Raw genomic sequence first — 26446 nt, forward strand, 5'->3', positions numbered from 1 at the left:
AATTCTTTTGTCAATAATTAATTTTCCACTGATTCATGGTGTAAACTTTGCAGATAAGACAAAGAATGAGCGACAGTGACGGTAACAAGAACAAAAATTGATTACCCTTTGCAGACTCTCTATCTGGACTTGTGAGTTTGTTCAGTGCCACACTGCTAAGTATAAATAAGATGTGATTAACTTTTCCCTCACCTTGTGATGTATGAAAGCATGTGTATTGAAGCCTCAAGATAATACAACATCCATGTGCTGCCATAAAATAAAGCCTTTGTCCATTAATTAGGCTGGAGTCTCATTCTTCAGAAAGATAATTTTGCTCTACAAATAGTCACTAAGTAATTTTGGTTAAACTTCTCCTTTAAGTGTCTGTTTTTTCCAGTTCTAGTTTTCTGTCTATCAAGCAGCGATAAACACTCCTTTTTTGAGTCAAGACATTTTAAGTGTTTTGATTACTAAAGTGTTAGTTGAAATGCTAGGAATAATCAGAATGCCATGGTAAGGAAGTATCAGCAATTGTTGCCCTTACCTAATTTCTTTCCTAATCTTGGGTATTCTTGAGCAACTGCTGTCCTCTGATGCTCCTAAATGTTCTCCTAATCCTCACATCCATTATGCTAGTCTTCAGTATTCATATATTCATATATTAATTCATATGTCCATTCTTTGGACAGCTTTTATTCAGAAAGCATTTTGATGTGCCCAGTAGGGGACATAAGAATAAGAAGCTACCACTGTCTTCTAGACACAAGTATTTTAGTAAGGGAGATGGACATATTCAAAGCAAAATAACAATTAAGACATATAATAATAATTTAAGACAAATATAAATTAAATAACAGAACTTGGTTCACGATCAATTGCTATATATATTTAAGAGCTAATATTTTTTAAATGAATTTAGAAAGTAGAGAACTTAAGGTCGCCAGGATTAGTGAAGAGGTTTAGAGATTAAAAAAAGACAACAAAATTTGGAGTATTTAGGGAACTGTAATTCCTGGGGCATTGCTGGATCATAGAAGAAAAGTAGAGGAAAGAGGTAGGAGTTGAGGCTAAAGATAGCAGAAAATAAATGCAAAACTAGTCGGAGAAGGAGTGATTGGCATGGTCAAGGGGAGCTTGACCTAACACTTGAAAGATGAGTGGTATATGGTTAAATAAATGGACATAAATAAACAGTATTCCAGAATCTGGGCTAGTTTCTAGCATTAGTCTTTGAAACTTGTGTCCTGAGAGAAACTGAACTTATGTTTAAACCCTTGGTAATCTAGGGTTTATTTAAAGCCCAAAGAATTACATAGCTGAAGACTTCTACTTATGCACCAGCTGGCCCTCATCTTCTTTACATTTCTCCTCTACTACTTACAAGAGCCCTCTGCTCCAGTCCTACTAGCCCATGCAGAGCTTCTATAACTCACATTAATTTCTATTTTTGCTTGTAATGTATGCTGTAACCTTCCTTACTTATCCAAATTATCCACATCCAATTGCCCTTTAGGGCCGGTTAATCTCATATTTTTTATATGCTTTTCCAAACAAGGCTGTCCCACAGCCTCTCTCTCCTCCAGACTTCAATAATATTTATTGTCTATTTTATTCATGCCTTGAATAATGACATGAAACAATATGTAATTAACTTTGCATGTCTATATGCCTTATGTGTTCAATTTTATTATAAACTTTCCTAACTGAATGTTTTTGAACGTATATGAGGAATAGAAATACTTCTAATGTAAGAACAACCAAAAGATGCATGCAATCAACAAAAGTGCCAGCAATAAACCTCTTTTCTTGCCTCTACTGACTGTGTGAATCCTTAGTTTTCTGTGTTCTTTTGCTGCACCAAGTACCAAACCTGTTCAAAGCACGGTGTTCAAAGCAGATGGTTCTGGTCCACTTAAAAATAGATGTTAAAACTGAACACTTTATTAGGTTCTGCTTTAACAGGAGAGTATAAGCAAACACCACCTCTACAGAAGCTTTATACACGTTGTAATAGAATAATGTAATATGTTAGCTCAGCTACAGAGAGAATCTGCAGTCTTTGGCTGCCCTTTGCAACATACCAAAGGTGTCTTGTTTCTTCCACCAACTTGAATTACTTATGGAAAAACATTATGACACAATTGGCAGGCTTCTTCCTACTGCCTTGGGCTTGCTGGTTGGGGCAGTGTGCTAACACAGCCATCAACCCTGCTCTAAAAGAAGCACCTACAGGGAACATTAGAATGAGGGTGTAAGATTTCTGCCAGTGTCACTGCTTTAAGAATCCAGTCATATATTTATGAGGTTGACCTGGCAACTGGACTACCGTGTAGTATAAACTGGACCCAACCGTTTCCCTACTGTGTAGAGAAATAAAGTACAGCAATCACAGTTGATCCTTCATTGAGAGGACTTCAGAGGAAACATCGTTAACCCTAGAGAAGAGGGTTGCTTGGCTGTAGGTCTTCTGGCTACATGAGTGGAATATTAAGCCCTGGAAGCCCAGGAAAGACACGCTGGCCACTCTGAGTCAGAGGGCTGACTTCACTGTGTATTGCTCAGTGCAGGGTGGAGGGACCAAATCTTCAGGGAGGTGTGCTTTTCCAGGAGGAGTTCCAGAGGTCATTCCCCACCCTGCCTCCTTTATTCCCGAAGGATCACTCATCTGACAATTTTCTTGTTAAAGGAGCTGCTCTGGTCTCAGCACCAGATGTAAGAAACCACGTTATAGAAATATGTCTCAAGTACCGACCACTCCTTTTCTTCACGGAGTCTGCTCCAGATGTGAGTTGCTAAGCCCTGGCTTATACCACACTGCTTTAGAACAGGAAAAAAATACTTATGATTTGGAGCTCAGAAATAGTGAAAAATGGGATTGTTAGTCTAATTTTCTAATTTAGCATTGGTTTATTTTGTTTTACTAACAAGGGTTTAATTATTCCCACATTTTATGAAGAATAATTGCTATTCAACATGAGTGGTTTTCTCACTGTGATTCTGAGTTCTTTTGAGCTGCCATTTGGGCGAAGAGTCTCATGATGCTTGGGCCCGGGATGGCTTTTCTTTAGGGAAAAAATCCTAATTTGTAATATTCGCCAATTTCCACATTGTAAATGCTCCCACCATGCTGATTTCAAGGGACTCTGCGGTGATGTCCTTACTTGAGACGAGGTGCACACAATCCGCTCTTGTGAGTGGGGAGTGAGCCGGCTCCAGAACACACTCTGAGGCTCTGAGGCCTCAAACCTTGATTCACTTAGTGTGCCTCTCTTTCATCTGTTTTATTTGTTTATCTCAGAGGTTTCTTTTAAGGTATTATTTGCAGGAAAATGGAATTTTGTTGAATTTACAAAACAATCGCTCCTGTACTAATCCCATATATATGTCGTCCAAAAGAATAACTGATGAAAGCATATGCAATCACAGCCATCTCTTAATTTTCTGTATTAAGATGAAGCAACGACTTGGTCAACTTCAAAAAGCAAATAATTCTCAAAATTTATGATTGATCTTTGCATATATTCTCAGTGAGCATCTGGAAATGCATGGAATACACCGAGTGAAATAAGGAGAGCCTGGAGCTATAATGGAATTTGAAAGTTGCTCAGCGTCCCCCTTTGCATTCCCTTCTCTTATGTAATCCCTGCTTCTTACCCAACGCACCCCAACCTGAGGTAGCCTAAAACAGATATATCTGTTGACCTCTTTTCCTTGTGTTATACAAAATAAATAAATGTTTTTTTCATCTTCTGTTGAACTATGAGCATCAAAGAGATCATTTAAAAGGTGATTGTGGATTCTACGATAGGACTTTGTTGCCACTCATGATTAAGTATGCCTTTTTAAATTTAATTCTTTCATGGATAAGTAGCAATGCTGATAGTCTTTCCAAAGTTAATTAAAAGTTAATTTTTCTAATAAAATGCAAATCAATGATTTTTTTTAGACCATTATTATTTTTTTTTGAGGAAGATTGGCCCTGAGTTAACATCTGTTGCCAGTCTTCCTCCTTTTTTCCTTTTTTCTCCCCAAGCCCCAGTAGATAGTTGTATATCGTAGTTGTACATCCTCTAGTTGCTCTATGTGGGATGCTGCCTCAGCGTGGCTTGATGAGCAGTGTGTATGTCCACGCCCAGGATCTGAACCGGTGAACCCCAGGCTGCCGAAGTGGAACGGGTGAACTTAACCGCTATGCCACGGGGCTGGCCCCTAAATATTAATGATTAATCTTTGAGCTTCCTAGCCAGGGAACCAAACTTGAGCCCTTTTAATTTTGAATATACAAATAGATTCTTTAAAGGCTTAGCAAACTATTTTTTTTATTTTTAAAAAATTTGACTAATTTAAGACTTAGACTAATAAGTCTAATTTAAGATGATGAGAAAATAAAGGAGTAAATAATACATTGTGAATAAACTCTAATAATAACACAAAAATAAAGTGAATCAACAATTAGTAAAAATTATTTGGGATGAATTTCTGAAAGCATATTGGCAAAAGGAATTTCATATTCAAGTAAAAAGGAAAAAGAAACATTTTGTTTAAATATTATTTTAACAACTACCTTTTGATTTTTTCCATAAAATCATTCTTCTTTACTTATATCCACCCCATTTTATAATTATAACCCTATCCTGTGAAATACAAAGATATAAGAAACTTATATTCCTCTTGATGGTCAATTGTATAACATCTCCTCTCAATCATTGTACTGTATAACATTTTACAGAGATAGATTCTAATCAATATTCTAGAACGCAATACAGCGTTATTATGAGCCAAATGAAAAACAAATAGTAGGACTGTGATCACTGTAGTCATAGAAAACTTTCAATTCCAATCTGCCAGTCCACCATCTGTAACTTCAGCTGGAAAAGCTAGTTTTCAATGTATCCCTTCATACTACTAATATTGTTAAGACATGGATATATCTGTTGGCCTCAAAACTTTAGAGTTTATAAACATTTTATTTGAATTATAACATCACATTCATTGTAATTCTTTGCTCACACATACCATTTTCTTTCTTTGAGAAATATACAACATATAATTTTTAAATATATCCCTTAAAATTGAAATATATCCACATGATTTATCTCTGAATTAATTCTTACATGGTTATTCCTTCATTAAAATAGATGAGAATCCTTAATACAAGGAAGAATTGTGAAAAGCAACTAGGGTTCAAACTCTTAGGCCACCACTGAAATGTTTAAGACTTTCTAAGCTATGGTTTTTATGCCAATAAAATTAGGAAAATATCCCTGCCCCTGTTTAACATACCTAGTTGTCTTGAAATCTAAATGAGATTTTATCAGCAATACCACTTAGAAAAAATTGCAGAGAGTGCTATAGCATATTTGTAAAATCCCAAATCTGGGAACCTGTGAGCTGAAAAATTATGATGAGTATACCAGTAGGTCTATGGTTGTATTTAATAAACATCAACATGATATTCATTTCTTGTTAAATTTTTTTTTTTTTTTAAAAAGCAAAATAACAAAGAAACTTTCCTGAATACTTACAGTTCCAGGGCGAGGATACGGAATTCTCCCCTGATAGGAGATGAGCTGGTGATTGGGCCCTTCTTTGTGGGCAAAAGGCCCATTAAACACAGTCTGTATATCAGATAAATGATACACACACACTGCTGATCCTTTAAAAACAGAGCTAAAAAAAGAAAACAGATTCATTTTCTTATTTTTTAAATTTAAATATGATTTAAAAAAAGAGATGGCAAAATTTGTGATAAAAATTTGATATAATTCATCATGGAAAGGTTGAATGTTACGGCACACATTGTAAAGCTAAAAAACTTCCACTGTTTTGAAATAAGCCATTTATATGTAAACCATTACAACATTTAATTCCTCCATGGAGGAAGTAAACAATAATAAGTTACAGAAAAGTTCTCAATGTTTACCAAATAGAGGACAAGTCAAAGAAGTTTCTGACTAGTTTATCTTAGCAACAAAAAATGAATTAATTTATTTTAAAAAATGAATTTGAATTCTAAATCACTATCAGTACAACCTATCATAATTTAACTCATAGAAATAAATCTCACTAAGGGAACACCATATCTCTCTCTCTTTTTTTTTTTTTGGTGAGGAAGATCAGCCCTGAGCTAACATACATGCCAATCCTCCTCTTTTTGCTGAGGAAGACTGGCCCTGGGCTAACATCCGTGCCCATCTTCCTCCACTTTATGTGGGATGCCGCCACAGCATGGCCTGACAAGCGGTGCATCAGTGCGCGCCCAGGATCCAAACCAGGCCACCAGCAGCGGAGCAAGCGCACTTAACTGCTATGCCACGGGGCTGGCCCCCACCAAATCTGTTTGTCTTAAGATTATTTTAACGTGAGAGTGCTCTCACATGTTATCCTAAATAGTAGCTGGGGAAGTCAAAATTGTTGTTGTTTGTGTACTTTCCCTATTCGGAGCAGAAAAAAACAATAGGGTCCAAAAAAGATTTATTAAATTACCTGTAGTCAATAAAATCTCATAAAATTTATTTGGATCCTTACTAAAAACTATTTCCATTGTCACTAAGCGAGATTGATGGAAACCAACATTTCTCTGACTCACATATTTCTCTTAAATTCCATACCTAATGGAAAACTTAGATGCGCATTGAAAAAAACAAGATATATTATTAATCATTAGCACTAATACTCAGAAATGACAATTTTGAATTTTTCAATATTAAAGCTATTGGTGTTGAGAAAAACAGAAACTAGGAAAATATTTTTTTTTTTTTGAAACAAGCATTTTCTCCTTAAGAATTTGGTTCTCTTTTCTTTGTTCAATTCTTTGCTAGTTAAATCAAGACGACTTTCTGTGTTAGAACAGGAGTTAAACTCATCCTGACGGACATCTTTTTAAATATATTCTAGGGAAAATGTAAATATGATTTATAATCAATATCCCTGGGATTTTCTTTGACTTTGAATGACTCATTACAGTTTACAATTATACTGTTTCCCCCTCTAGAAAAAAATGCTAAAATCTTTAGATTTTTGTTTTGTAGTTGATTGTCTAATGAAAGGGACCCATTACATTCTGTACTGGCCACGTCACAGCTGGAGTAGTGTGTTGAATTCTGTATAATATTCCTAGTGTAAAATGAGTAAACAGAAATAAGTGCAGGAAAGAGTGAGAATATGGTGTTTTGTCTTGAAATATATGATAACTGGGATTGGGCATCCCACATAAATTAGAAAACATTGAACCTATTTGCAAATATATGAAATACTGTCATATGGAACATGAAAACCCATTCAATGTTTTGCTAGTTTCTAAACAGCACTGTAGATTGCTCCAGGAGTAAAAATTATTTTAATAGAAATGTCAAAAGCTTTAATTGAATTACGAGTCTTCAGAATATTTCCTTAAAACAAAATATCTTATATACTTTATTCCTGCACTATAATTCATATTTCCCTTTCTTTGAGAAAAATAGCATATAATCATTATAAATACTCTGTACAACACTATTTTGAAAGCGTTAGTTTTCATATTTTTAAGCGTTAGTTACCTTAAATATATTTTGGTAATCAGGCAAAAGTAATAAAAGAGGAGGGTGACATCTTAAATGCTATGTAAAAGTAAAAGTTGAAAAGAAAGCTTTTGTAATAATTGCTATTACTCAATAAAGTTTATGGTATAACTCATAAAATGTAATTGTTTAATAATTACCTTGATGTTGTAAAAATGCCATACACTAGAGTTGTCCTTGGGTTATCAGTTTCCAGCAGAAACACATCCTCTACAAAAGGGAAATATCCTTCTTTTAAAGTTCCCAAATATTAACCGTATTTTTAAAAATTTACCCCTAAGAAAATAATTTCAACTATGAAAAGTATTATGCAGAAAGATACTCCTGCAGCATCATGGTAATTTGGAATTTGACCATTTTCTAAATATCCTTCAAGGATAATACATTACATTTTTTAAAATTTAAAAAGTATTACAACTCTCAATTTCTTTTTTGACCTAGGGTTAGAAGATGGAACACGGAAGAAAACTTTTTCACAGTGACTTTTTTTCTTTGTAAAATAAGAGGTTTTTTTGGATTATGGTCAAAATTGCTAGTGATATTTTTATTTAATAATTTCCCTAACAACAAGAAGTTTAAAGTAAATTAAGGCAAAGACAAAGGTACAGATAGTAAGGTACAGCAATACATAACAGAACCTGGAAGTAGATTTCTGATAGGAAACTCCAATTAATAATTGTCATGATTACAAGAGAGGTCTGTAGTGACCTTTAGTGACCTTTTTGCAAATAAGATTCTTGTTGAGGAATACGAAGAAAGATATATTTATTTTAAATTTGCAATGAATTTAGGATCTTTTAAGCAATAAATCAATAACCCCTAGGCTTTCCATACGTGAACAAAGACTGACACTGTCTAGCTCTCCCTAAAAAACAAGAGAGACTGAAATATCCTAAGTCACTGAAACATAAACATACTTACAAAGAATTTGGGAGGAAATAATAAGTGACTAGGTTATAACACAAAATCATACTTAGAACTTTTTTCTAGAAAAGGTGACACAGAAACTTTTGTTTCTATGATCAACATAATGGCTTTTGAGGAGATGAACTATCTACTTCAGTTTTTATAACTGTTAGAACTAGAAATTTTTCCACGTTGTAACACACTTTTATTGCTTACCTCATCACCTGTCTCAAAATCTGAGAACAACCAGCATTTTACATTTTAGTGGATTAAAGCAAAATGAAATTCATTTCTAAATGGCAGTTAGTAAACATGACACTGTGATGTATACCAAATTATTCTGATTCAAAAGAGAACTGTTCCTTGGTAGAAAGGAATCAGATTGTTAGTCCTTGTTTCACCTGGGAAGTATAACTCTCCTCATGTCACACATGCTGAGGATACTTAGTCCCAGGGTCACCAAGAAGAATGAAACTTGGAGCCTAAGTCTAAACTTCTACTCTGACACTCTTCCATCTTACCTCTATTCCATCTATTAACAGTAACAGTAAAAATATACAGCTGTATTCTCATACAAACTGATTTCAAATCAGAATATTAGAATTTAGACATGTATGAAATACACATCCATTTTAGAGGAGCACAAATATATATTACCTATATATATTATACAAGTACTTCTCTCTGTCACACACACACACTCATTGATATATCACGGTGAATTCAGTGAACTACATATTTTAGCAGTGCAGTCAGGGGCAAAACAGATTTAAAAAATACTCAAGGAAATTTATGAACAGTATCCAGATCATTAATTCCAACTGGCATATTATTTATACTGAAAACATCCACAGAAAATACATCCTCTTCTGAGAGCTTATTAAAATATATAAACTTTACAAAATCTCTTTCAAAAACATTTTTCAATCTCACATCTATGTACCTAATTCATCGAAGTGCGTTTCTGGGCCATCTTCATCAGTCACCGAGCACACCAGCCTGGCTTTTAAGAAGGTAGTCCACTTGTTGACAAGACTGCGCAGTCCACCAGTGTCATTCTGAAAGCATTTTGTAAACACATTTCAGATTGTTTAACTAAATAGTGAAGTGTATTAAAAACTCAACTTGGATTCTTACTACTTGGAGATTTGTTATAACCTGAAGGATGGAAATGTTAACCACATCTGTATATCAATAGTTAGAGAGGAATATTTAAGATCTATAGTATTTTATAAAATAGTCATAGTTATACTACAGTATGGTACAACTGAAAATGTTTCAAAAAAAGAAATTAATAAATATATGCCCTAAAGCTTTCTAAATTTAACAAACATGATGAAAATATTCTTAAAATGTTATGGAGAATACACAATTTAATTCACCTTTTCTTGATAACTCGTTGTCTTCAATACGAACATAAATTACTGTACACAGTGAAGCTTGCAAATTCTACTGTGGTCAGGAGAGTGGGTTTATATTTACACCAGTGGTCCCCAATAGTTTTGTTTTCTCTCCTTCATTTCTCTGAGTTATCATTTAGTCCTTAGTATTTCTAATCAGATGCATTAATATACATGTCTCTAGCTGGGGCAGGGAGAATGGCATTTGGATCATTCACAGTCTCTATTGATGATATTTTTTTTCTGTACACCCAGAAGCCTTTCACTTCTTCTGCTGGCTTTAACGCCTTGTTCCAAATGATTGAGAAGCACATGAGCTCCATGGTCAGTGGAATATTGTAATATTTAAAAATAAACTATTTAAAACACTAAATCCTTTAAGAAATACTTTTGCACAAAAGATGCTAATCATAAAGAAGTCAGGACAAGTCTGTAAAACTCCTACATGAGAGGACACCATGAGTTTTTTGAGTTGCTGTGTATACTTACTGTTTAGACACAAGAACATTTTGGTTACTGTTTAGAATTAGAACTCTATTTTACCAAAGAATTTCTTAATTTTCACTGTCTTAGACAGTTCCCAAATAATTGTCTTTACTGAGGTTTTGCTGTATTTTATTCTTGTACTTAACAAGAAATGTTCTGTTTCTTTCTGTAATACACAATTTAGCTATGTTTTTAATACTAATGGAATTAAATAGAAAAGCAAAAATTAATCAAAACTGTTTGTGTAAAACCACGACAGAAATATTTCCTTTAACTAAGTTTTCTGCTGAAATAGGGTGTTTATCTTGTATGAATGATGTGAATAAACATTAAATTAAAATGTCTCTTCAACATTTTATTAATTTTTAACAGTAGATAATAAAAGTAGGCAGAGAAATTATTGGAAAAAGAAAACATTTTTATATAATTTGAACTCTTAGTTTTTCTTCAGATTAGAACAACACTAATACTTACAGGACATATTCTAGCGATCATGGAATGAATCTGTTTTGTGCTTCTGCTGTTGTCGGTCAGTTTCTCTTTGAAGAAGAAGTACACCTTGGCATCGTTCGGATCAGTGCCATCTGGGATAACATGTGCATCCACAAACATAGGTTCTGGAAAAAAATATAAAGACTATATATATACTCATGATGAAAATCCATCTATGGTCCATCCAAGCAGACCACAGGCACATGCCTTCTCCATCGTCGGTATAAAAGAACAATTTGATGTCCATAGACAAAAAGTCTAAAAGCAGTAATTGTACTCACTCAACATACCACATCTGGAATGTCAAGTGCCACAAAGTATAGCCATAATATGATAGCTTAAACTATTTTTCTCTGTCTGCAATACATTCTGGAAGTGCAGTAAATGCAAAAATTCTTTGTGCACTGATAAGTTTTAAAAAATGGAAAAGCTTTTCTACTAGTTATTTCCCATGGAATCTGATGGTCGTTTTATAGAAAAAAATGTTTCTTTTTCAAAGTGTGGTTTTCAATCTAGTGCATATAAACTCAAAATCATTGAAGCAGAATGAGGAATCAGGAGTCCAAGATCTGAAAAACACATTTTTCTTAAAATGCAGCATATGAAATGAAGGGGAAACTTTTCAAGGAAAAATGCAGTCTTTTGAAGACATAGAAGGATTCCTTATTTCAAGAACAAAACAACTTTTAGAACACTCTATTTCCAGATGTACTGGAGGAACAATTTGAAGAAATAAACGGACAATCAATGCTTTCTTGTGCTGGTCTATCAGTGAAATAAGATGCTTAATGTGGTGATTCATGCTTAACTGTGCAACGCTAAGTGAACTGCCAAATTTAGGGTCAGCTAGAAGTTTTCCCCAGCATGAAATGTCAAAGATCTTAGCGGTTTCTTTCTCCTCTAAACAACAGCAACTGACTGGGATTGTACGTTAAAGTCAAATGAGCACCTTTCATGACGTGAATTCCATGTGACTTCAAGAATTGAAATTAGTCAAATATTGATAATCATAAAATTATCATACCTGTTATTTCTATTAAGTAGTAGTCAAATTATGAAAAAATAATATATACCAGCTTTATAATTTTAGAATCTAAGTATAAAACAAAGAGGAGGAGTTCCTGAATATACCCTATTCATTATATCTAACATTCATAAATTTAGGAAAATTTTCAGTTTGGCATTATTAAAATATACAAGCAGATTAAATCAATAAATAGCATATTTCATTGTAATATGTTACAATTAAACAACTGGAGAAGATTCTTGTGTACGGGCATGTGTGATGACTATCACTGTCATTTTTATTTATTCATATATCCCATGATAATTGTTTGATAGTTAATAAAGAGCTAGAATATGAACTATGGACTATTTCAATTATTTATTTATCCTAAATATTTAAAATCATAGAATAAGAATTGTTATTACTCATGTCATGGCCCGATATTTTAATTTTTGAACCATTTTAACCCAATTTTCATTATGGAATTGAACAAAGTACTTTAAAGCATGATTCTCAAAAAATGCATAAAATGTGTTCTTACCACTCAGCCATTTGGAATTGTGTTGATCTGTTCTGACTGCATTCCTCTTGGTTAAACTGCGAAAAATAGCAGCATCTGTCCCCATGAAATCTATATACATTCCAGAGAAAAGCTCTTCATCTATGAAAAAGTAAGAAAATGTCAACACGATTTTAAGTGTTTTTTAAGGCTATTTTAAAAATCAAGGAGAATTTGCTTATTAGATCATCCCACACATTACAGAGGGTTTATAATCGTTAATTGGTTTCCATTGTCCACCAAATCAAAAAGTTAGATAAAGTTTAGTCTAGTTTCATTATTGCCTGTATGATTACAACTTTATTCTATATAGAAATAAAAATTCCTCTGTCTGTACTTAATTATTTACTTATGTTTATATAGCATGTATCAGAAATGGCAAAAATAATATATGTACAAAAGATAACAAAATGGCTTAATTATTATTTACTTTTAATAAGTAAAAAATACTAGAAGAGTTAGAAAACTTGGTTTCTAATCTTGGCAGTAATTAACAAGTTGGGAATTAGGGCTAAGTCATTTAGCACCCTGAATCTCAATATTCTCATTTGTAAAATATGGGAATTGGATCATAATCTCAAAAGTTATCATCACATATTAAAAATTCTATGGTTTTACTAAATGAATTGAAAATAATAATAATTATTATTATTATTTCATGATATAGCAGCCATATTAAAATTGTCAAAATACTGAGGCCGGCCCAGTGGCGTAGTGGTTAAGTTCAAGCGTTCTACTTCTGTGGCCCAGGGTTCATGGGTTCAGATCCCGGGTGTGGACCGACACACCACTTGTTGCTGCCCATGCTGTGGCAGCGTCCCATATAAAGTAGAGAAGGATGGGTACAGACGTTAGCCCAGGACGAATCTTCCTCAGCAAAAAAACACAAGGATTGGCAACGGATGTTAGCTCAGGGCTAATCTTCCTCAAAAAAAAAAAATTATCAAAATACTATTCATGATAAAATAATTTCATTGTTTAAAGTATATATTTTGATTGTTATTGCTAGAAGGTTTCTATAAGGTAATCAAAGTGCTACTTTTCAATTGCAATACATAACATAATAACATTACTTTAATGTAATATTATGTTAATAAGCCACGTATGGCTTAACGTATTAAGCCTTAAAAAATAGAATGTAGAGGCAAGAAAGAAAGGATACTTTTAAATTAAATCAAGTTAAATTACCATTAGTAATGGCAAAATCAGATACTTTAATCTGTATATACACAACATTAGACATTTAGCTTATTTGTTAAGATCCATATTAATTTTTATCATAGTAAGGAGAGTAAGCATTGAATTAGTATGTGTGACCCTGGAGTATAAAACAGTAGTTAAATAATCTATTTTAAAAAGAATAAAATTTATCAGGTCTGACCCACTGAACCACCATGCAGCTGGTTCTTTGACTGACGTTCTAGAGTTACTCCCTTGGCTACCTTCAGATTGTGGTCATTTTGGCAGGACCAGAACATTTTGAGGCACTCTAAGCTCACTGTTTAGTAATAAACAATACTAGTTGGCCCAGGATAGAATGGAGAATGAAATGTTTTCAATATGTGCTCACCAGGTCATGAACTGAACCCCTACCAGTTAGCAAGTAGGTATGGTGGGCACTGTGACACCCAGTTCTGCTGCCTATTAGGGGTCTAAAGCCCAAGGGAACAGATTACAGGGAGATGATAAAATGTGCATGAAAGCATTTTGAACAATTTAGCTTCTTTAAAATTCTGTAAACACTTGTGAAGCATCTACACAAGTATTCTGTAGACACAAGGGTTGTTAAATTGAGATAACTTTGTAATTAATCATTTCACATTTTTATTATACCTGATTACTCCCCAAAACAGTGGGTTTTAAATTCCTACTATTCGATAGATTGATTAGCACTGCTATCAATGATCATATCTGTTTCCAGAAAGGAAAGAAAAAAGGATACTCAGAGGATGGTGTATGGTGGAGAGGGCTGATTGTTATCATATTGCATACCACTTTATTAGTTATGTCAAACATCACAAAAGTCTTCATGTCTAATTGGCTTCACTTCATGTCTTAAATTCTCAGTAATTTTAATAGCAAGTTAGGAATAATAAAGTTTCTGCTCATTTTGTATAAAAATATTTAATTAATGACACTTGGAAAGAATTTTGTTTGAGAGTAGGGAATTTTTTTTCAGAATTTCTTTGTAGGGTTTACGTAAAGATAAACTTGCGCCTTTTAACTTTAATCTAAAAATGTTTTGCTTTTCAATTGTACTTTCACTGACCACAAAAACCACACAAGGTTTTTGATAGGTCTGAGAGATATCATCTGACTTCTTCCTTGTGCTGCAGCAATGACTAAAAATAGCAAAAGAACGCTAAACTTGCACATTGGGTTAGATGTCATAACTATATTGTGAAATCTGGAATTCTTCTAATTCTCAATGTTTCTTGGCACTTTAACAGATAGAGATATTTTAACCAATCTATGTTACTTACTGCGTTGCAATTGAACAGAAATGATAAAGTACTATATGGCAAAGTGAGATGACTGCACAAATCTACTGTGCAACACTGGAGACAGCACTGGAGATCATTTTAGAGGGATAATCAACAGAACAAATAAAATGATAAATACAAGCTTATAAAGCTTTGTGCTCTTTTTAGGTTCAGTTTTTAAGTTAACCTAATTGTTTGATGATTTTCTTTGGTAGCATAAATTGTCATGTTAATCAAAATATTAAGAGTTAGGAACATGAGCATAGGAATTGAAAAATGAAAGCCAATAACTAACTTGAACTTTGTAAACAAATCCAATTCTCTAAGGGCAAATCTATGAAATGACTTATCACAGTTCAACAGGAAAGTTTATAATACCTTGTCCTAACCCTTTTTTGGTCTAACAATATTTGATGAGATAAACTCCAGTATTGGTGTTAACAGATCTTTGAAGTCTATTTCCACAGCATTTAACTTGAAATAAGTGAAAACTCTACATATTTAACTAGTATTATATACATCATACAGTTTCTAAAGGTGAATAAAATTTCCTTACTAATGAAGAAAAGACCTTCCAAGACACTGCTTCTATTAAATAATATTTAGAAACTTATCTGAAAAGACCCTGCATCAGACATAATTGGATATCTTGTAGTTTCGAAGCTTTCTAATTTTCTGTCCTAATGATACTCTTTCATCTCCTCCTTGCCCAATCTGAATGACCATATGGAAATCACCGGATAACTTCTAAGCTCACATTTTAGTCAATGCTGGATGTACCTGTCTTAATTTAGTTTCCAGACATGAGAAAGAAAGATGAGTTGCCCCTTTAAGTGAATCAAAGCAAAGTGTTTTGAACACAATAATTATTTTTCCATCTGTTCTGTTGTCAAAAGATACAATATTACCACTGGCAATACACAGAGAAAGCAAAGAGGGAAAAGCATCTACTATATATCTGACATACTGAAAGTCAAGATGTGTCCCCACAGTCAACTCATGTTAACTCAAATGTGTTCTAGAAGTGTCTTAATTAACCAGAAGAGAATGTCTTTTAAGTGAGTTATAGAAAGGCATTCAGTGATTGAGACTCAAAGACATTAATGTGTCAATGTGTGTAGCAGCAAGCAATTGGGCCTGCTTCTTAACTGATATATTTTATGGAAAATGAGAAAATGAAAAAGTGACTTTACCACGACTCCTTTTTTAGCATAGCAACTTCTAGACAATCCACAGAGGATGTAATTGGCTAACACATGTACTTTGTTATTCTTTCATTTGAAAGAAACACTATTTTTAATCATTTGTAAAAGATTACTAAAACATGACAAAAAGTGGGTATACTTAATATTAGAAAAACAACTACAGAAAACATTGAAAATTACTTTATAACATATCAATATATGTATATACCCACTTTGTGTGTGTGTCTGTGAGGAAGATTGGCCCTCAGCTAACATCCATTGCCAATCTTCCTCTTTTTACTTGAGGAAGATTGTCGCTGAGCTAACATCTGTGCCAGTCTTCCTCTATTTTGTATATGGGATGCTGCCACAGCATGGCTTGATGAGCAGTGTACACACTCCCAGGATCTGAACCTGCGAACCCTGGGCCACTGAAGCAGAGTGCGCGAACTTAACCACTATTTCACCAGGCCGGCCCCTAGCACGCTTTTTTTTGTAAATGGTTGACTTGCTCTAGAAATGACAACACTGTCATATTAGATGAAAAAATACATGCTTATCATTTAATCATGAGGAATTAAAATGGAAATGAGGAATTAAAATTTCTATTTCTCATCTCACAACTTTCTTCCTATTATTTTATTCATGTACTATCACCCATGCAACTATCAAAAATGCGTGTACCGTGTCATGAATTTATTTTCTTTAATTTCTTTTTTTATATTTTATATTTCCCCCTCCCTCTTTTATTTTCCACTTACTGATCATAACAGACACTGTGTTCACATTGGGGTTGAAAGAGCAGCGTCCTTTTCCAGATTCACACTTGGAGTCAATCATGAAAACTTGGTCCTTTATTATAAATAAAATTGAAAATGTAGTAACAATAAATAACGTTACATTTAGTTAGCCAATTGTTCTTTAGTAAAACAAAACATCATCATAAATAATATGCTTTCTACTTGGTTGTTTACACCTTCCCAATTTACTATACTAAGACTTTCTTGGCCTGTATGAAGAATCCATCTGTAAATTACAAGCTAACCTCAGCAGGTCGAGTTCTCATCCTATTACACTCCCCATAAAGCTGATCCAACAAGTTCTCCTCAAATCGACGTCAGCAAAAATCACTTGGAAATCAAGGACCATTGTAAACTTCAACTAGATATGTTAGACATTCGCCAAAAGAAGAAAATTGTCCCCAGAGGAACAATGTGTATAAGGATTACAATATTTCCAAAATATTCAAGACATTTTTCAAATATAAAATTTTATGTTATCATTTAATTTTGTTACACAAAGTGTTATAACAGATTCAACAAAATAATTTATAATTTAGATAAAAATATTTCATTTACTCATCATTTATTTATTTAACAAAAATTTATGGAGCTTTTTTTGAGTATTGAGCTATACTACATGCCAGGCATTGACAAAACATTGGGGATACAGTAAACAAAACAGACAAAAATCTTTACCCTCAAGTAATTTATAATCTAATGATGGAAAATACAAATACATAAATATAGACTGTAAAGAGAATAAATAGGTAAAACATAAAGTTTGTTAGATGGTCCTCAGTGCTTAGGAGTAAAATTAAGCAGGGAATGGGACTAGGGAAGCCCAGGGATTGGGAGCAATGGATTCAATTTGAAATATAATGATCAGTGTAGCCTCACTAAGAGGGAACATTTTGTTGGTACATTTATCTTTTTCTTATATAAAGTTAGTAAAAGCTACTAGCAACATTCAAAGAAAGAAATGATCACTTTTCTAGGTTGCATTCAATGATGGAGGACCTTAATTACCAAGCTAAGGCTTTTCAAAATTATCCTGAGAGAAATGCAGGCTCAACATTTTTGAGTATGGAAAAGAAAGGATCAAAATGCTGCTTTGAGATGACTGGACCTTTCCTTGTGCTTTAAGAAGACTGAGAATGGCAATTATAAAAACAGACACTGGATTCAAGAAAATAGATTTTTCAATTGCAATAGTCCAGGAATTAGGCAATAATAATCCAACATGCCAGGATCTCAGAGGTCATGGTAAGAGCAGTAAAGGTGCAACAGAGTTTGTAAAGTAGAAATCAACAGAGCTGGCAATCAATTACAAGTTGGAGGTAGTTCAGGAAGATGAAGAAAACAAAGATGATTCTGAAGTTTTGACTCCTCAAAGAAAATAAATATAGTTCATTTTTCTTATATTGGGTTTGATGTATTGGCAGAACATCCCTGACTGAAGCAAGAGAGAATCACAGAGATTAAAAAGAGTAACAGTCCTCTAGCTTGGAAATGTTCTACAACATGATCCTCTTCAACAAATTAACTCTACAGATGAGGGAAATATGACTTGCTCAAGATTACCTAGCTAAATAATGACAAAAGCAAAACTAAAATTTAGTCTCCTGACTTCCAACTACATCTGCTTTCCAAAAGGTCATCATTTATATATTGACAAAAATAAATAAATAAATGATAAACATGAGGAAAAACAATAAAATATAGTAAGGCTGGTTGTGATTCTTAGTCATAGACATACATAGATTTGAACTAAAATCTACAGGGAACTGCAGGAATTGACAAGATTTCTAGATACCACTTGCTCTCCATTGACCAACTCCTCCATTGGCCAGCATCCTTATACTCACACATAGTCTAGATCTTGTCATCACGAGGAAGTGATGTGGTCCACCGGAATAATCACTAATTCAAGCACCTGGCAACGATTCTTCAAACTCATCTCCTAAGAACTCTCTGTATCTTTTTCCAGTTCATCAGCCTTCTCTCTTCTTGACGTTTTTATTAACAAGTTTAGATTCCATGCTTTTTAATTTTATTTTTTTTTTGCAAAACTATTAAGTTCCTTGAATCCATGATTTTTTTTTACTTCATCCACAGCCTGGAAGGACAGGTCTATCCACATTCTCCATACTTGCCTCCAACCTTTTAAATATTTTGCAGAAGGTGATCCAACAAAGTAAATTCAACCTAGTACATATTTGTGATCACCAACTCAAAATGGACCCTCTATACTGCTCAGCAACCTTTCAAGGAAACTTGTCAACTGCTTCTTCCATTAATAATTTCAAACCATCGCCACTGTAGTCACATCTTCTAACTTATTCTCAGCTCACATGATTGACAACCATGTTGCTGAGAAAGTGAAGTCCTTAAATGAGACATCCTCAACTTCTCACTACCAAACACATAAATATATATACACTAATACATCCACTAGTACATGAGTGGAACTATTTCTCTCACTTTGAGGCCAATCTTTCCACTAATGCTTTGGATCTCACCTTATCCAGTCTTCTTAGGCAACTTATACTTTCCATTATCTCTTCTCTTTCTTTGATCTTATTAACTGGATCCTTTACATCATCATTTGAACCATGCCTTCAGCTCTTACACATAACTCTCCTTGAGAATCACATTTCTTTCTTTCTTTTTTTTTTTTTTTTTTACATTTTATTTATTTTATTTTTTCCCCCCAAAGCCCCAGTGGATAGTTGTATGTCGTAGCTGCACATCCTTCTAGTTGCTGTATGCGGGACTCGGCCTCAGGATGAACGGAGAAGTGGTGCCTCGATGCGCACCCGGGATCCGAACCTGGGCCACCAGCATCGCAGCGCGCGCACTTAACCACCAAGCCACAGGGCCGGCCCATCTTTCTTTCTTTCTTTCTTTTTTCTTTTTGGTGAGGAAGACTAGCCCTGAGCTAACATCTGTTGCCAATCCTCCTCTTTTTGCTGAGGAAGATTGGCCCTGGGCTAACATCTGTGCCCATCTTCTTCTACATTATATGTGGGACGCCTGCCACAGCATGGCTTGATAAGCAGTGCAGAAGTCCATGCCCAGGACCCGAAGCTGCAAACCCTGGGCCACTGAAGTGGAGTGCAGGAACTTAACCACTACGCAACCCGGCCGGCCCAAGAGAATCACATTTCTTAATCACCGTTTCCTGACTTCTTACTTTCTTCTCAATACATTTCAATTGGGCATCTAATCTCAATTGTTCTATTGAAGCCCTTTTTGATAAGACTTAATGACAATAATGCTACACAATTCAGTGCTTATTTTTTAGACCTCATCTTACTTGGATTCTGAATGGTATCCAAGATTGTTGCCCACTTCCATAATTTTTAAATGATTTATTTTTATTCTCAGAACCAACACATTCTTGTTTTTTTCTGCTACTTCTCTTGTTTCTTTTTAGTCTTGTTTTAAGATCCTTTTTCCTCCATCTGGCCACTAAACTTAGGAGATCCTCAAGTCTCAACCATAGTCACTCTTCTCTTTTCACACTATACTCTCTCTGCATGATTAAATCCACACTTTGCTTGGGCTTCAGTTACTGTTATAAAATAATGACTCAAAGATTTATATGGTCAACTTTTATTCAACTGTCTACTTGATATTTTTACTTTATATTCTACATCTCAGACTCAACAGAAGCAAACCCAGGCTCATAATATTAACTTCAAACATGGTTCTCTTCATTGTTTCTCGTTTCACTTCATGGCAAATATATAATTAAAAAGGCCAAAAATAACAAACAAAAGCAAACAAACAATAAATGTCTACATCTATATTTTTATATATTTCCTTTTCCATAGCAAAACCCATCAGTATCACCTATTTTATTCTATTCTACATTTGGTGCCTATTTCTCTGTCTTCATTGCCACCCCCTGAGTATAATAATCTCTTTCTTTGCCTACTATATCAACTTGCTAGCTGATCTCACCACAGCCCTCCCAACTCCTCCCCACCCTAAATCTTTTGTAACATAATACACAGTAACAACTCAATTCTGTTCATGCCATTTTCTGTTTAAGATCATTCCAGTTGCTTCTCCTTTGGCACAGGAGCAAGACCAATATCTTAAAGGTAGCTTACAAGTTCTGACATGATTTCGTTTCTGCCATTATTCTCATTAAATAAATACACATTTGTGGATTGAATCAATGAGAGAAAATAATAGAACCAGAAAGAGCTCAAGTAACGAAAAATTAGGAAGAAGGCATAGCAAAATGTCTCATGATTATAGATGTCAATGAAGGCATTGAAAAATAGAGGGCATGACCAACATGTTATAGATTGGTCTAGGAGAAAGGATGCTGATTAGGGGAGTCAATTTGGTCATTGAGGAATCTTGGCATTAGGAAATAGTTTAGTTAATGAGTGGGAATGAAAGTCAGGTTAGAATGGTTTAATAAAGATATGGAAAACAGGAATATAAAAGCTGAAAATATAGCCTACTAGTCTGAGAAATTTTGTGGTGCAGTAAAAGAGAAAGAAAGGAGAAGGGTTGAAAGAAGTCACAGATCCAAGATAATAATTTTAAGGAAGGGAAATATGATCCTATTATTAAACAGGAGAAATAAGTAAATGCAGGGGAAAAGGAATGGAGATATAAAACAGAATGATGAAGGTTATTGATCAAAGAACTTTACTGATTAGGAAAATGCACATTTTTTCTTCTGACAAGAAGAAAGCTACAAAGAGATGCATAAACAGAAAAGTTTGGTGATGAATTTGCTTCAAAAAGCACAGGGAATAATTTGGATGCCTGTGATATTCTTGGTCATTTGTGATATTCAGGGTCAGCCAAAGGTAAGGTTATCTGCTTGATGAGTGGCAGGGTCAGGGGCTTAAATGGTATGCAATTGTTGGAACTGATGTTACGGAGACATCTGATAAAATCGACCAGAGACGAGATGTGGTAATATTCCAAGAATGTGCAGCAAAATTAACCATAATTGCTTTTTGTTAATGTTTTATTCATTATTTTAAGTCATTATTTACTTGTGTTGCTTTACCTTTTTCCAGGAACAGAAGACAGAGAGTGAAGATAGTGGATAGAAGAGAAGAACTGTCATCAGGAATTGATGTGGCAAGGACTGTAGGCTCTTTGGATGGGCACTGTTGAAACGCTCTAGGAAAGCTCTGAATCAGTCTCACAAAATAATGCAAGAGTCATAGGGTGTAATGAAAGTGTATGATGTTCCAAACGTAGAGTAGGCTCATAAAATATTCTCTGAGAGCCAATGAATTGCTATTTGACAGGTGGACAAAAGGTGGTTGATAGTGTCTCAGAAATAAAGCTGAATAATTAATGAGTGTGCCACCCTAACCTGGTTCACTTTCAAACCGGTTTCAAATACATGAAAAATGCCATATGTCAGCACTAACACAGGGTGTCAGCACAAGTACTACCACTGGTCATTACAAAATACAATGTTAGTGATAAGCAAGAAGGAGAATTCTCTCAAAATACAATTTTCTGCATCATTTTATGCTAGGGGATCTTTTATCTAAACTAAAGAAAATAAATACATTAGATATTTGATAAAACTGTGCATTCTATACTTACATTATTATTTATATATTATAGATATATAAAAATGATGTTATGGTGAAACCCTTTGACTTTATTAAGGAAAACATATAAAGCTTAAAATTCATAACCCTTTTCATACTTAAATTGGCTCTTAAGATGTTCACATATTATTTAAAGAGATTAACTAATGAAAATGCTTCCTTTTTGAAACATATCTTTTTAAGTGAGACTAAAGTAGTTAATACTTAGTAAAGTGATTAAAACTTATTCCATGCTGGTTTTTCAAACAAGACTATTTTTTGGGCCGACTTTCCAATTAAGCCTTGAAGTTCATAGTGGGCAATTTGTACATGGGAAAACCGTTTTATTTGAAATCCGTGCTCTGAAAATTACTATGCTATTGTTGGCCTATACAGTGACTGCATAGCCTTCAGCAGAGAGTCTGACAGATTGCAGACATCTGGGGTAGTGGTTTATTTAATCAATTGATCACAGGCATGTGGTTCTAATGACAAGCTCAATGCAGCCAACTGTACTTTACCAAGAAGCACAGCTTTACTTTTCTTTAAGAATTTTAATATTTCATATCATCTTGAACCACTTGGAAATGCTTCAATTTGGGGTCAAATTATAATTACTCAGTTATTTTTAAATGACTTTTTATTCACCAAAAGATATATATGTCTAAACTATGTCTGAAAAAAATTTAATAATAAAGGAATATAGAAAGAATCATTGTTTACTTATATTAGTTCTAAAGTAGATTAATCCCTGTTAAAGAAAAATAAACTTAATAAGATAGACCAGTAGTCATATTAATCTTTTTTACAATTCTAATCTCTAAAATTGAATTACGACACTATTTAAGAACTGGTCTTTCTAGATTTAAGTTGCATAATGAAACCGAAGCAAGATAATTTGAAAAATTTCGGTTTTTAAAATACTTAGATTAAGTAAAACAACCTGTTTGACTAAAAGAAGGAGGAAAAGCTCTTTTGGTCTAATGCATAGTTTCTGTAGTCAATAACTGTGAACTGGGATAAACACAGTCTTAAATACCACAGGTGAGGTTCAACCAGCCTTATTTGACTATACATTGGCTATATATTTACTCTTTAGCAAATGCTTTTGTTCACAGAACCCCAAATCATTTTAACCAATGAAAGAACGAGGCTAGAATAGCCTAGCGTAGACCGATGTTGCTCTAAAATGAAAGTATGATTTATTAATTATATAAAGTTCTTTTCAGCAAAGGCACTTGGCATCCTGCTTTATACATCTCTTACAGGTGTGTATCTCATAAAACTTTACCAAATTTGAAAGATAAATAAGAGATTACTTAAAATAGATTTCAGAAAGTGAGTTTATACTACAATATTTCTATAACAGAGCAAATTTTATCAATACCTTACAGTCTAAGTAATTATGAAATTATACTGTTTTTCTTTCCCTTATATTTTGCAGCTTTTCCATTCAGAAATATATATATATATATTTAACTAAAGGCAAAAGGCTATACAGTAAGTAACTTGGCAAACAGGAATCAAATGTAATATATTTTATGTTTAAAGGGCTTAAAACTTTTTTATGGCTATTAATGATATTTTCAAGTTTTTACTCTAAAATAGAGTTTTAAGAAATCTTTGACACTGAGACCAAAACTAAGAATAAAAAATTGTTACACTTACCTCTGATCTCCTCCCTCTGTTCAAATAAGTACAGACTGGGCTGAAGGCACCACTCCCACAAACATACAAATGCGTGCGGTTGAAGGCCTGAATCACACGGACGAAGTTCCCACAGCCGTGCTGAAACAAGAGGTAAACGAGCGGTCAGTAACCCAACGGCTTTTATTGCTGTTTCTAAGTATTACTGTGATACTTTGCTATACATTTTCCTTTCTGCTGTAACATTTTTATTGTTGTTAGGAGATAATGAGAGAACAACATGGTTTATTCCATTAGTTTATTTCAAGAGGAAGGTAGTCCAACTTAGATAATGAGTAAAATGATATGCCTCCCTCATTTCAATATTGTATACACTGTGTAAGTTTTTATGTTCTGAAACTTTATGAATTTACTGAGTGAGCCCAGCAGATGCAGAACACGCAGTGATTAATTCAGTCTCAGAGATCTGCGTTTCGTGCGGACCATGTTTATGTACTTCTGTAAGGTCACAGTCAGTTTATAATTACAATAATTATTTTGCATTTCATTGAGTGAATAAACGACAAGCTTTCCAATGGTTGGATGGGAGCAGGTGAGAAAGGAGATTTCAGGGAGAGGAAAGAATTTTAGGGAATCAGGGGTAGAGAGATAACAATTGCATCATTTTTCATAGAAAGCAACAATGCTGGCATTTTGTTTAAGATTCGTTTTATTCACCACTTGTAAAGGTCCGTAGTGTCTGCCATTGTGTACTAATGAAAATATGGACTCCGTATAAGCACAATTTCATTTGAAACATGTTTATAGAACTTGTGTGTATATACGGTTTTGAGGAAAATTTGAGGAAACAATTTGGTTTACTTTTCAATTTCTAAACTTTTCAGGTAAAGAGTAAGTTCATAAAGTTTCAGAACATAAAAACTTACACAGTATATACAATATTGAAATGAGAGAGGCATATCATTTTACTTATTATCTAAGTTGGACTACCTTCCTCCTGAAATAAACCAATGGAATAAACCATGTTGTTTGTCCTTTACTGACCACAAATTAACTAAGCCTGAGATTGACTGTTGTTTCCTTCACAAAGTCATTTTTCTCACAAAGAAGATTAAAAACAATGTTATAAACTAGAGAAAATTTTTTTTTATAAAGAAAGATATCAAAAGGCAACAGTAGCTTCCCCAAGGGTGATCAGACAGCATATAATTTTTTTTCTCTTCATATATTTTACTAATTTTTTATAATGCATATTTATTATTTACATTATTAGAAAAGTAAAAAAGAAAGTTTGCTAAACGAGAAGTTAAATTTAAAGTCAATATTATTTTATATTTTCTCACCATTTTCTCCCTTTATATTCATTGTTAGTTGCCAGTAAATATACGCTTATTTTCATATGTAGTAATTTTATACATATATTTATTTTTTTATTGTCAATCTTTTATTTTATTTACCTTTTTTTTTCAATTTTTATTGTGGTAACACTGGTTTATAACATTGTATAAATTTCAGGTGTACATCATTATACTTCTATTTCTGCATAGATTACATCATGTTCATCACTCAAGGATTGATTACAATCCATATGTTTGTATTATGGATTTTTATTATCAAATAATCAATCATTAACACTGCTGTCAAAGACATTAATCCTTACAGACCAGACTATACACTTTATTTTCATTTTAAGACATTAAGGATTTTTGTTAAATATATAGTGTCACTGTATCTTGACACCTGTTTATAGAGGTACCTGAAAATTGACTACATAACTGCAGGTGACAATGTGTTTCTCTGAAGGAAAAGCACAGATGAAGTATGCTGTGTATGTAATATGTCTATGTTAAGGCTGTCTGTGAACAGTGAGACTGGTGTTTATTTTTTTCACATTCAAGTTTAATCATTCTGGGATTCTGTATATCATATTTTCCCATGAGACATGAATTCAATAGAATTCTACTAATAATAGGTTACATCTGTCTTGTCTTAAGTTTTGTAGATAGTTTACTGTCATGAATTATTGGTATTCGTAAAAGGAAAAGAAGTCACTAATATGTCTTTTATATTTCAAATACAGATTACACTTGTTTCATGTATATATCTACATATATATATTTTATGCTAAACATAGCTAATATTTGTTGAGAATTTATATATGCTTGACATTGGAATAATCACTTTATACATTTAACTTCTTTTACTTCCTAGGAGGTTTGATTTTTTACCTTTATAGATCACAGTTACAGAGCACACTATGTGCCACTTAGGCTCTTTACACTCATTCAATTTTTTATAACAACTCAACTCCATTTAGAAAAACAAAGCTTAGAGCTTTCTTAGTTAACTTGCCCGAGGTCATATAGCTAGAAATGGAT

General features: G+C 33.6%; 1 protein-coding gene across 5 annotated transcripts in view; it reads right to left on the reverse strand.

The window, feature by feature from the left end:
- The window catches only part of SEMA3C (semaphorin 3C), a 202042-nt gene that overhangs the window by 49588 nt on the left and 126008 nt on the right, over positions 1-26446 (reverse strand). For all 5 annotated transcript variants that reach the window (XR_015555416.1, XM_087444428.1, XM_087444286.1 and 2 more), the window contains 7 exons: positions 24090-24209; positions 16819-16909; positions 12373-12492; positions 10808-10950; positions 9391-9505; positions 7682-7751; positions 5508-5652 (listed from right to left, as the gene is read on the reverse strand). Coding sequence is in view for 4 of the 5 variants with exons in the window: in XM_087444428.1 (XP_087300554.1) it covers positions 5508-5652; positions 7682-7751; positions 9391-9505; positions 10808-10950; positions 12373-12492; positions 16819-16909; positions 24090-24209 (804 nt within the window). In the remaining variant the exon portion in view is untranslated. The remainder of the gene's footprint in view (positions 1-5507; positions 5653-7681; positions 7752-9390; positions 9506-10807; positions 10951-12372; positions 12493-16818; positions 16910-24089; positions 24210-26446) is intronic.

The sequence above is a fragment of the Ceratotherium simum genome, chromosome 1 (genome assembly GCF_057802395.1).
Source record: "Ceratotherium simum simum isolate JZ-2026a chromosome 1, ASM5780239v1, whole genome shotgun sequence".
Lineage (NCBI taxonomy): Eukaryota > Metazoa > Chordata > Mammalia > Perissodactyla > Rhinocerotidae > Ceratotherium > Ceratotherium simum.